The following is a 12,859-nucleotide window of genomic DNA, read 5'->3' on the forward strand; positions in this document are numbered from 1 at the left end:
AGGTTGGAAGTCACAGAGCCAGGGCCTAATCTCAGCTCTTCAGACACCCAATCCAACACTTCTCCCACCAAAACTTGGGCATCATGAAGGTAAAGTCCTTGCCAGTCTTATTCATCCATATTTTCAAAGTACCAAGTGGAGTCCTGTGAGCCTGCAGCCAAAGCACCATGCATTTTCACTAATGACAACGACTGAAAGAGCAATTTCTGTGTGCAGCTTGGCCACAGGAGTCTGCAGCCTCAGGCCAAACTCCTATGTTTATGATTCCTCAACAGGCATACAAATTGCGGTACCAAAAAAAAAAAAAGAAGAATGGAAAAGACCTTAAATTTCTTCTGATCATTCTGGTTTTGGTGCAACCAGTCAATCCAGTGCTTCATTTTATGGCTCCCAAATTCATTTAAAATTTTGTTTAGGTCTTTATATCTCAAAACTACTAAGTTTTTGTCAAAAGCAAAATAAAATAAGAGTCATAACAAGTTCTTTTTACCACAAATGCTGGTATTTATAAAATAAGTAAAGTTACAAATAAGTTCATATGAGTTTAAAGCAAAACACAACTTTAGCCTGGAGGTGTAATGCAGCACAGAGCACCTGCCTAGCACACAACAGGCCCTGGTGCACCAAAGACAAGGCAAGCCAAACTGTTTTCACTTTTTAAAGCCTGATACTTATTCTTAATATTTAAAAAATTATTGCTTCTATATCCCCTTTAAAATTCCCTCTACGTGTATAACAAATAATCCCCCCCAAAAGGCAATGAGTTTGAGGACCAAGGCTGGTGGAGTGGGGGGGCCATCTCTGCAGGCCTCTCGAAGGCCACTTGGCTGTTGTGGGCAGGAGGCAGGCCTCGCTAGGCACTGGTGTGGGAGTGGACAGCCACCACACTGGCACAGGCAGAATCAGGAAACCTGGCCCCAGAGGAGGCCGCAGAGTGAAGGAAAGTGACTCTTAGTATTCTTATCAAGATCATGGGACCCTACAGGGGTCAGGGGGTACCAGGCCGCAGGGTGTGGAACTAACAGCCTCCGCCTGGGGTGGACCGAGGAGAGAAGAGAGAGGAAAAGGGAGAGGGGAGGAAAAGAGACTCCATTCAATTATCTCCTCCTCCTATTTCCATGGTGATGGCTCCGGAAGCGGGTCAGAACTTTCTCAGTGGAAACAAACAGCAGCTCTCATTCACCATGGCCCAGGCCTACCAGCCACACTGGCCGCTTGTACAGTCTGGGGACAGAAGTTGCAGGAAGGGACATGGGGGCTGCCCAGGCTTTCTTCTGTCACCTGCTCTCAGGGACAGCCAGAGAGTGGGAGACAACGCCTCTGAAGGCCAGAGCTGGAGGCTCTTTGGGTTCAGAAGGCCTCTCCTCTTCCTGCTTGGAGGAAGGGGAACCAGTCACCCCCCCAGGCCACCGCTGTGGAGCTGCCTGCCTGCCCTACTTCTCCTAGCAGGCAGCATGGACAATATGTTGGCCTAAATCTGGGTCGTTTCCAAGATGACTACTGGCATACCTGATGGGGCTTTCTTCTCCTTACTTTTCTTTCACAGACACAGCTGATGAAAAAATTAATGTTATGAATACTGTAAAAATGGGACTCAAGCCTTCCTGTCTTTTCAGATTTTTTAAAGAACATCTTCGTTGCATCCACTCACCCTGGAGTGTGTCCTGGAGGGTGACAGGTCTGGCTTAGCCCTCGGATTCTTTCTTGTCCTCCCCTCTCTGATTCTGTCCTTTATCCAAAGTGGGTGTGCACCAGCATCTGCTGGAGGTGATTCAGATGCATGAAGCTCTGCCAGTGTCACCCCGATGATGAACTGACCTCTACCAGTATCGGCTCAGTGACCCCCAAATTCTACTTGTGCTTGACAAGCAAAACATTTAAATCTGAATGGCAGACCCTGTTTTTGTAATGATTTCATAAAACCTAGCAGGCTGTCTGAGAATCTCCTGCGAGACTTCAAGTATCCAGGACTCCACAGCTGGAGAACCTAATCCATGAGGTCTGGCCAAAGCCTGAGGACCAATCCTTTCTACAACTCTCTGGGCAATTCTGAAGGTGGATATGCTTTGGAAGCACCAGTTTAACCCCCCAGCAATAGGAGCAAAAGCCCCATCTCCATTCTTTCTTCATAGCCTTATACTCCAGCACCCCCAAAATAAAGTACATAATTGTCCAAGTGAAGTTTTCAGAAAACAACACAGAGCAATACAATAATACAAGTGGGAAAGTCTCTTTGAGCATTATCCTGACTACAGGTTCTATTTGGAAAAAGCCTTTAGACAACAGATTGGAGGGCAGGTTTAGCTTAACCACCATGAGCTCCCGGCATGCAAGAGATGCTCTTGAAGGACCTAATGATAGAATTGGCCAGTGGATGAAAGAATTGAGAGTGGAAGCAGAGTGAAGAAAGGCCTGGCATGTTTTAGACCTTCACAATCTTTTGTAGCTTTGGCCTCCCACCTCTTGGAGCCCTACAGCACAAACCCTCATGCTGCTGATGGTCCTTCTCACATACAAATGGACCATCTATGGAAGGACAATCATCAGGCAACTCCTGAGCTGGCCCTGCAGGCCTCTCCAGATCCAGGCTTGCCCACTCCCCATGCCACAGACTCTAGCTGCTCTGCACTTCCTCTCTGCTTTGCTAGGGAAACCCCACCACCTCTCAGAGACTCACTCCTTGTAAACCTCTGCTGGGGTTCTGACGATGGAGTCTGATAATGCAGCTCAGAGGGATACATTTCCCAGAATTCACTTCCATGTGTAGTTCCAGGTTAGCGTGGGCCATGAGAGACATTTTCTGGGAGATGTGGAAACACAGGTAGACCAGTAGCCAATTTCTCTCTATGCTTCAGAGTCAGTGTGGGCACAAGGCCCTGTGGTAGCTGGTAGATGCCACTGCTCACCCCTGGGTCACTGAGTGGCAAGACCAGTAGCTCATATTCCTGCTGGTTTTCTCTCTCAAGTTCTCCAAGTCCTCGACCAATGGCTTGCTAAGCCACTGCAAGGAGAAAGGCAGCGCCTACAGGTCCCCTGCACCCCATAACACTAGGGGGTGCTTGGGCCTCAGTCCATCCTGGCTGCTGCAGTTATCCCTACTGTCCCCACTATGCATGCAGCATTTTTAGCCCTGCCTGCTAGAGGCTGCCTCATCTCACACGGAAGGAACAGCCCTACCTGGACTGTGTACCCAACCCCCGCAAGTGCATGAAGTCAAAACCTATGATAAAGTCCTTATTTTACCTTAACATTTTGCTTCTCTAATAAAATCCTAAATGATGCTCATATCTTGTATGCTCAGGCCCCTACATATCCCCTAACCCAGTTCCCCATCCCTCCTTCCACAGTTCCTCTCTCCTGATGGTTTTCATATCACCACATAATCATCTCTTCTGCAGATTGTAGGAGGACGGTTACCCTTCCTATCCTACTCATCTTGCCAGAGCCCAGCATATTTGTCCATACAGCTTGAACTTGACTGTTTATTAAATTAAGCTTTCATAGCTGCCTAGCCCATCATGGGTCTCTCTAAAGTACATCCTTCGAGACTGTCCTTGTGGTGGGCTGTCTGATAAGAAGCCTGGTCCTTGCAGATAAACAGACCCAGATGTGAAATCCAGTTCTGTCTCACCCAGGCTTTGTGATCTTGGTAAATCATTTAACCTTTCTGAACCTTAGTTTCCTTAACCGTAAAATACCATTGACACAGATTTGTCAGGAGGATTAAAAAGATACACAGAGAGCACTCAGTAAATTCTAAATGAGTCCTCTCTTCTTCCTGCCAATGTAGGGATATTATTTACTTCCCCTTCTCCATCTCTGACCCAATATCCTGTCACCTCTCATGCAGGAGAGAGAATAAACAGCAGCCTTCTCCATATATTAAACACTCCTGGTAGCAGTGCCTGTCCCCAGCAATTGCAGCAAGGGCACGCAGAGACTGCCACTGGTGCAGCATGCTGCCCAGGCATGTGGCCTCCAGCTGAGGCCTCGTCAGCTGGAGCTCCCCCCACAACACACACCAGACAGAGTGAAGGGCAACAGGGTTTGCAGTTGGCAACAGCTGAGGCGGAGGACACTGGCACAGCTGCTCCCACCCCAGCCCCCGAGTTTTGGAATGTTGAGCCCCTCAACTATGCATGCAATGGAGCACACATGTGTGCACACAAACACTGTGACAACACGGGCTCTATGAAAATGGCTTTGTTTCCCAGACCCCCTCTGTAGTGATATCAGAAAGGAAACTAAAGGTCGTGTGGGAAGGACATTATTTTAAATGACCGTGGTCAGGGATGAGCTCTGTGATGGGTGCTGTCTATGAGACTAAGGTTAGACATCCAGACACACTCCACTAAAGAGGGGCAGGGAGGGGACAGAGTGGATATGAGCACCTGTCATAAGCCAGGCACCATTCTGGATGTTTCACATCCCCTGGAAAGAGTTCACACTGAGCTCAAATGATCGATTAGGAACTCAAGGCTTAGAGAATTCAAATACATTGCTCCTAATGGCACAACCAGCAGAGCTTCAGTACAGGCATTGTTCTGTCTGGCCCCACAGTCTGTACCAGCAACACAAGCAGTCCCCAGGCAAAATTGGTGACTAAGGCATGCTCCACACTGGGTGAGAAAACGGAAGGTGACTGAGCTAGAGGAACACTACAGCCCCAACTGGAAGACTGCTGCGGAAATGAGACAGCAGAAGCCTGCAGGGGAAAAACGACATGGGTGATGAGTCACAGAAGGGGAGCACAACTCCAGCTGCTGGCCAGTGACCTTGCCCTTGTGCCCTTGCCATCTACAGATGTAATACCTGGCTTTGGATCTAGCCCATCTGTTTTTTGCTATCTAACTTTGCTACTCTGTCTTACTCTCCACTTTGGTGAGTCCAAAGGATCAAATGATGGTGGCCAAGGTTGTTCCTGGTTCTTGCTATGTTACCAGAAAGACACTGAGCATGCTGCTGGCCACGTCCACCTCCACTGGACAGATGATCTGTCACCTTCTCTAAGAGTATGGCTCCACATGACTTTCTCACTTCCGAACACAGATGCAGGGCCAGGGCCCAGGGCACACAGACACATTCCCCACAGGAAAACACTGACATCCTCCTCCTACCCTACAGCTCTGTCACAAACAGGATGCACGGACAGGATGCATTAGTCTCAGCTCAAGGGGGTATGGCTTGATCTGGATTTCCTAGTAATCTCATAACCCCATCAGCTATTCTCATTGAATCTGGTCTCCTTCCGAGGAAGATGGACAATCCAGTGGCCAGCAGACTTCTACTAGGCACATCTATGAAAGATCTACAGAGCTAGACCCTGGCTACATGGAAGAAAAATCAATGTGATCATACAGCAGATTCCACAAAGGGATAAAGCCTGAGTCCCTCTCCTCAAGCCCAGGATTGTGCTTGCTGAGAAACAATTTACTAAAAGAATAATTTCTTACAAATTTCAAAAGGCTAGATATACAGTTATCAAGAATTAGATTCAAGGGTTCTATTACAAATTTTCTTTCAAAAATGCATCTTCCCTCCACTTACGTAAAATGTCTAGAATAGGCAAATTTATAGTGATAGTAAACTAATGATTGCTTAGGGTTTACCAGTGATAGGGGTGTCAATAAAGAGCATGAGGTTTCTGTTAAGGTGATAAAAACATTCTCAAATTGCTACGCTAATGGTGACACATTACCTGTGAATATAATAGACATCACTGAATTGCACACCTTAGGTGAATGCACTGTATGGCATGGAACTAGATCTTAGCAAAGCTAATTAATACAAGAAAATATATGGTCACACAAAAATCTGTACAGAAATATTCAGAGCAGCATTCTTAAAAAAAAAAAAAAAAGCAAAAAGGAAGTAGAAATAACCACTCTTTGGATCAGAAGACTTCTGGGAGGAGCTGAGTGCCGGGGCTGGACAGATCTTGGCCAAGTGAGCAGGTTGAGGAGAGGTGGGGGGAACGAGGAGCCCATGGGGAGCAGAGACAATTTTAGAGGCTCAGCATGCCAAGGAAGAGCAGTGCCTGTCTTGGGAACTGCAGGAGCATCCCTTGTCCTACCTGTGCTGCAGAGCAGGGCCCAGGTACAGGGTGAGTGGGGAGGTACAGGAGAGGGAGGGGAAGAGGAGGAGAAAAGGTCAGAAGCGCAGGCACTCAGGGCCAGGGATTTAGCTCAGTGCTTCCGCTGCCAGCCTCACAAGCACAAGGACCTGAGTTCGATCCCCAGTACCAAAAAAAAAAAAAAGGAGCAGGTGACCTAAGGGACCAGGGTGCAGAGGAACGGATCAAGTGCCCAAGCAGGGGCTTCTCCCCTTTACATCCAAGAGGAAAGAGATTTCTTAGGGGGAGGAAAGGTGAAACGGACTGGAGAGAGAATTGTGCATGTGCTCCTGATGCCTGCCTGGCACCCACATCAACTCCATCCCACCTATCCATCCACTCAGCGAGGAACGCTGCTCAGTGGCTTTTCTCTCCTTTCATTTATCTGCCGTTTCCATCATGCTACATATATTTGGACTTTTTCACTATAAAATAGTTCAAATGTAGTCACAGGTAATGAAAGAAAGTGAAACTAAATCAGTGAATTTTCAGCTCTGGTGAAAGACTCAGTAGAAAATGAGTCATAAATACTGGCCTGGGTGAGGTTTTCAGATTTATTTTGGACTCCCCTGCTTCTGTAGATAAACGAGAGCCAGTTTACTTCTGGGTGACAGTAGAACTGGCTCCTCCTATCTCCAAGTGAACCACAAAGTGGAGGTTCTTGCTGCTACTATTCTATTCCTTTAATGCTAATATAAACTGAACTGGCCCCCAACCTCTCCTTATGCAGAAGTAATATAATTATACATACTCTGGAATTATAGTTTGGTGGTCAGGAGCATGGGAACCTAACTGGGATTAAATCTGGGCTCTGCCATTTAGGAGCAGTATAGCCCTGGACTTATTAACCTCTCTGTGCTTCCATTTCTGTGTCTGTAAACAGGAGTAACAGCATACGGAACCTCACAGGGTCGTTGGAAGCACAGAACACATCAACATTAAGTTCAGATACATAATAAGCACTCAATTAACATTACCTGTGTTGCCACTTTTTCTTTTCCAATTCCCAGTGCATATGAACCAACTCCATGAAAACAATCTCTACATGGAAACATACTGAAATAACCAGATAGCCTCACAGACTGCTGGTTTCCTTGAAGCCTATGGAATCCAAACAATCCTAACACAATGCTTATTTGTTAGAAATCTAGCAAATTTTCAGAGTCTTGTTTGATATGTGTACAAATAAAGATTAACTCTTACAGGAAATAATACCCATTCCCTACAGAACATCTCCTCTCCCTTCTAAGGAGACTATACCATTTTGTTTAAGGCAGCAGTGCATTTTGGTTAAATATGCTCACTGCTGAAAACTTCCTTACAGTAAGGGCGGGCAAATGACCTAAGTCTGGGTCCTCTTTCTTCATCTCAATACCACCATTTAAAATGCACATTTTTTTCTGTTGCATCACTCTGCCTTCAACTGTAAACTACATGCAGCTACCTTACTCTGTTCCCTCATCACGGATCCCAGTAAGTGCTCACTAAAGAGCTGCTGCATGAAGAACTTGGGGGAGAAACTGGAATAGGCTGCATAAGCATTCTAGAAAAGCTTTTGAAAAAGGATGTGGCTTTTGCCCTGTAGTTTTCTTCCCTTCACTTTGCTCCTCCTCCTTCACACCTGGAAGTCATGGCGGGTGAGGGGGCAAGTCTGGTTTCCTGAAAGCCTGTGGAACCACAGAGCCAACCCTGGACCCCTCTTGTCTATCCATGGAACAAAGATGTGTCTCACGAGTCCCTGTTCATGCCACTATGTGTCAGGTTTTCTGTTATTCACAGCTGACCTCGCTCCTCATAGATACAGTTATAAAGATATTTTCCAGGCCCCCACCTAACAACACCAAAAATACCTTACCTTACTTTCTATATATTCTTAAGAGTAGCTGGTAACAAGAAATTCAGCTAATGTTCGCCTTTCAAGCCGGTCGACATAAATCCAAAATTGATATAATAAAGTTCAAATATAATAAAATACAAGTATAATAGAGTACTCGGTCTCCCCAGTAGGCAACATAAATAGATACAAAAAGAAGGGACTCAAGTGAAAGCTCCCTTAGCCTCTGTTATATTCCCAGGGGAAGCATGGATTTTGTCAAACTGGTGATGGTGAGGAGAATCCATTCTCTCTTTCTACTGACCCATCTGCCTATGTTCCTCCCTATCTCCACCAATGTGTCCATGAGTGTGCAGGCCCAGCACACCTAGACATGAGCAGTCCCACCTAGCATGGCCACCTAGGTGCTGTGATGCCAAATATGGTACAATTCCCGGCCCTATCTCCACAAAAGACTCACCACTGCCACGTCTTCTAGTTAAAGCTGATTTCCTGTAACTTAAGACTTTAAATGCTGTTAAAAGCTACACAACACTGGGAAAAGTAGTATATTTTTTAGAAAGATATTTGTGTCATAACTCATGCCAGATCCCTCAGTTAGGATAGGCTTTTGCTGGGAGAAGGGAAGGAGGCACATTTACAAGGTCCCAGAGACAACTAGGGGAGACTGTGGATCCAGAGAAGTCACGGGGTGGGCACCCCATTCCTGGGGTGGGCTCTTCCTCTACATCTCTGTCTCAAAGGGTGGCTGCTATAGGATGTGTCTACTTCTGTTTGCTGATTCTCTTGCCTTCTGAACAAAAAGCAAAAGAAAATCTCTGCCCATAACACAACACTGTGAGTCACAGCAGTATTTTGGTTGGCAAATACTTTGTGGACTCTAACCAGACACAACCAACTGGTTTGCCAGGTCACCCTCCATAGCTCTAATGTTCAACTGCAAAGCTACCAACAAGCATTCTGATGGGAGAAACAGTGGGATTTTCCATTTGAACAGATTTGCATTCAAGTACAATGAATAAAAGTTCGACATAAATAGTGCATCAAATCTACTCAAATTATCATCTGACCAAGAGCTTTCAGAGTGACACCTCATCTTTAAAAACAGAAAACAAATCCACTTAAAACATTTAATCTAAATAGCCATCAATTTAAGAATAAGTATCACTATTTTGTAACTACTACATTTAAAACTGATTCAGGGAAGAATCATTTCAAAAATTTGAAACCAGTAGGTAAAAATTTGATGAGGAACAAGACATTTACACAGTCTCAGATTACCTCCCACAGAATCCTTTTTATTACAAAGGGAAAACTGTAACTTCTCAGAGGAAACCTGGCAAATACCACCTTAACCAAATGATCAAAATTCATGCCACCAATCAAGGGACAAACAGACATCATATGCCTACTGATGTAATGCCCTGTAGAGAAAAGAAAAAGAAACAAAGAAACCCCAAAAAGGAATAGTTCACAAAGCAACTAGCCTACCCTCTTAAAACTGTCAGTATCATGAAAGACTAAGAAAGGCTTCCAGATTAGATATGACAAAAGAGACAGGACATATATATGCCAAGAGTAATTTTTTTAAGTAATAAGTTTTTTTTTAAAGTGTGATAAGAGACATTAGTGAGACAGAAATACTTGAATACGAAATATCTATTAGGAAAACTTAAAACATTATTAAAACTCTGGTTCTGGAAGAGAATGTCCTTCTTAAGAAATAGATGCTCCACCTGCCTCACAAGCGCAAGGTCCTGAGTTCGATCCCCAGTTCCAAAACAGAAAAGAAATAGATGCTAACGTATTTAGGGTTGGAGGTCATGATGTATGCAACTTGATGAGTGGTTCAGTAACAGGTGGGTGGGAGGATGGGGGTGGGAGAGAGAGTAAGAAAAAAGAGAGAGAATGAGAGCTAGAGAATAAGAGAGAAAGGAAAATCATGCAAATGTCAAGAACCAGTGAGTCTTATGAAAATTTATAGTTCACTGCAGAATTTTGCAACTTTTCTGTAAATTTAAGGGTTTTCAAAATAAAGTTCTTTTATTTTTTTATTTTACTTTGTTTTTTGTGCTGGGGATTGAACTCAGGGACATACTATCACTGAGCTACATCTTTAGTCCATTTCATTTTCTAATTTTGAAACTGGACCTAAGTTGTTCGGGCTGGCCTTGAACTTGGGACACTCCTGCCTCAGACAACAAACAGCTGGGATTACAGGTGTGTACCACCATGCCTGACCAGGGTTTCTGAAGTTACAAATAAAAAAAATTAATAAGTACCAGTTTTCAAAAGCCATTAACAAAGAAATGAAGAACATAAATGTTTTAAATCTTTAAAAATGTTTAGAAAGACATAAGTCCAAACCATTTAAAAATACAGAGGCAGGGCCAGGGATCTAGCTCAGTCGTACTGCCGCCTGCCTTGCAAGCATAAGGTCCCAAGTTCAATCCCCGGTTCAAAAAATATATATATATATAGAAGCAAAATGGCAGTACTACAAATGGAGGAGATGAGTGCTGTCAAGAGTGTGTGGGGGTGTGTGTGGGGGTGTGTGTGCGCGCGTGTGCGCGCACGCATGTGCATGAACATGTGGTGAAAATTTTTTGTTAACCTCAGGAAGCCATCAGTCTCCTTTTGGCACAGGAGTCATGCCACATGGTACCAAGAAACAAACTTGGAAAGAATGACTCACCACAACTGAGGGGAAGACGTACCCAGCCTAACTAAGGTTAGTACAAATTGGGTGAGTCACTTCTTCCTAGGTGGAAGGGCAAACATGTCTAGATTCCTGAAAGATCTGGAGATTCAGAGAGAACACCTATGGTAAACTAGGTCAGGAGAGACCGTGGCCCACTTATTTGGCACTTCACCACCACTTCATTGCTTCCAAATTCAAAATCAACATCAATTTAAATCTTGTCTCTCTCAGTCAGCCTCCACATTTCTAAGTTCCTGAGAGGTTAAAACACAACCAAAATGAGAACAGTGTGTGTTGTGCATATACTTATTCTCTAACCTGAATGGACAATGACCTGGGTTTCCTTTGGCTCATCCTCAATGCTATTCCTCAGTCCTGACCAGACTAAATTGGCCCTGTAGGTTCAGAACTAGAGCTTCCTGGCAGAGCAGCCTCTACTCCCTGAAGCTGCCTCTGTGCCAGCAGTGCACACGTGGATGGATTAGACAGATCTGTGCTGCAAAGCACACACACGCGTCTCCCAACGTGTGCTTCTCATTCCAGAAATACTTCATTCCTGAACCACTTCTATGCCTCTCTTGGCATGAGACGGCACAGGTGGCTCTACGCCTGAGGAAGTATCTGTTTAGAGAGGTGGCCTTTCTTTATATTTCTTTACCTCAGAAGATCATTCATAGAACATTCTAGAATAATTATGATGGAAGAAAGTAGGAAATGTTATAAAAATTTTTGTTTTGTTTTTGTGGTTTTCTTTTTTTAAGCTGCCTAAAAGAAATACTGAAAATACAAAATAAAACATAACATTATCTTCCATAAGAGCAGAAATTATAGGGCCCAAGTTAGGACAGAAACAAAAAAATATTCCCTTTAACAGGAAAGGCTAGTGGGCATTCACTAGCTTCTAACACACACATTCATTTCTGTTCAAAGGTCACCTATCAAACAAAGCGCAGTGGCTCCGTTTTTTTAACTGTTGTTATAGTTGGGAATGTATCTGACTTTTGTACTTTGCTTCTTTATAACTTCCTTCCTATATTAAAAATTAATGTAAAAGATGAAAATCCCTGTCCGTTGACTTACCTGTCCTTTTGCGTATTTCCACATACTTATTTGAGGTTCCCTCACAATAAGCTGTGTGAAATAAATAACTCTTCTCATTGCCTTACAGCATCACTGGCTGGATTGCAAAACATGCTCTCACTCACCTTGACACATGTACACACATGTTAAGAAAAATACCACCAAATTCCAAACTATGCACACATACCACTGCCCATTTGACTTCCATCACTTTGGTCCTAAAACACACCTTGCTGAAAACTCAGATCCCAGGTAAAAAGAGGAAGACTTACTTTCTTTCCACTTCAGGTGTTGAAACAGCGCTAGAGAAGCCAAGTGACTCCTGCAAGAGAGCAGATTGGCAGCGTCAGGGCAGGCACAGCAGTGGGCTTCATCCGATTTGTACAGAGTCTCTCTTAAGAAAAAAAGGCAGAAGAAAAACTAGACGAAGAATGTCATTGTGCTTACTTCGATCTGGGACCGCAGCTGAAGTGACGTGGGGCTGGCGTCGGGTTTCTCCTAAAACAGAACAGATGCCTGTTAATGAGACTCCCAAACATGGCACACACCAGAAAGACAAATAGATGTGTAAGAAGACCCGGGAGGATTTGGGGAAAGCTGGGCTGTGTTGTGGGAGGAGATGGGGGAGATAAATAGATTTTCTGGAAAAAACTAAAGGACGTTTAAAATGAGAGCTATGACCTCTTAACATGGAACAGTTTACCAAACTTTATTGCTAAGACACTGCTGACAACTTTATCACAGACAAGCACAATTTAACTGAAGGGCACTGACAGTTAATGGTGAAATAATTCTTTGGATACACTTAGACCATCACTAGAATACTGAATTTACCACCTGCCATTTAAGTTCAGTTTATTTTTTAATAACAATGGAGTTCCAACCTGGTTTTAAAATTCTAAATGTATTCAAAGCACTCAGTAATATAGGGCTTGTTTTGAGCATCTTCAGGAAGCTGGAAAGCTAACCAGACATTATCTTGTCTCGCAACCCTAAAAATCACCACACTCCTGTAATACAAACAAACTGGCAAGCCTGAACATTCACCAAAAAAATTAAAAATTAAAAAAAAGCAACTATGCAGGTAATAAATGCAACTTTTAATATATGATGTTATAAATGCACTGAAAAA

At 44.0% G+C, this 12,859-nt stretch overlaps 1 protein-coding gene across 4 annotated transcripts in view; it reads right to left on the bottom strand.

Moving 5' to 3' along the window:
• Positions 1–12,859, bottom strand: part of Sash1 (SAM and SH3 domain containing 1) — a 316,706-nt gene that overhangs the window by 83,954 nt on the left and 219,893 nt on the right. For all 4 annotated transcript variants that reach the window (XM_087193584.1, XM_021238002.2, XM_021238001.2 and 1 more), the window contains exons 3-4: positions 12,175–12,225; positions 12,000–12,049 (exon numbers count right to left, since the gene is read on the bottom strand). In XM_087193584.1, the coding sequence (XP_087049710.1) occupies positions 12,000–12,049; positions 12,175–12,225 (101 nt within the window). The remainder of the gene's footprint in view (positions 1–11,999; positions 12,050–12,174; positions 12,226–12,859) is intronic.

The sequence above is a fragment of the Heterocephalus glaber genome, unplaced genomic scaffold, assembly GCF_053883595.1.
Source record: "Heterocephalus glaber isolate CG9 unplaced genomic scaffold, H.glaber_assembly_v1.0 deba00001593, whole genome shotgun sequence".
NCBI classification, from domain to species: Eukaryota; Metazoa; Chordata; class Mammalia; order Rodentia; family Bathyergidae; genus Heterocephalus; species Heterocephalus glaber.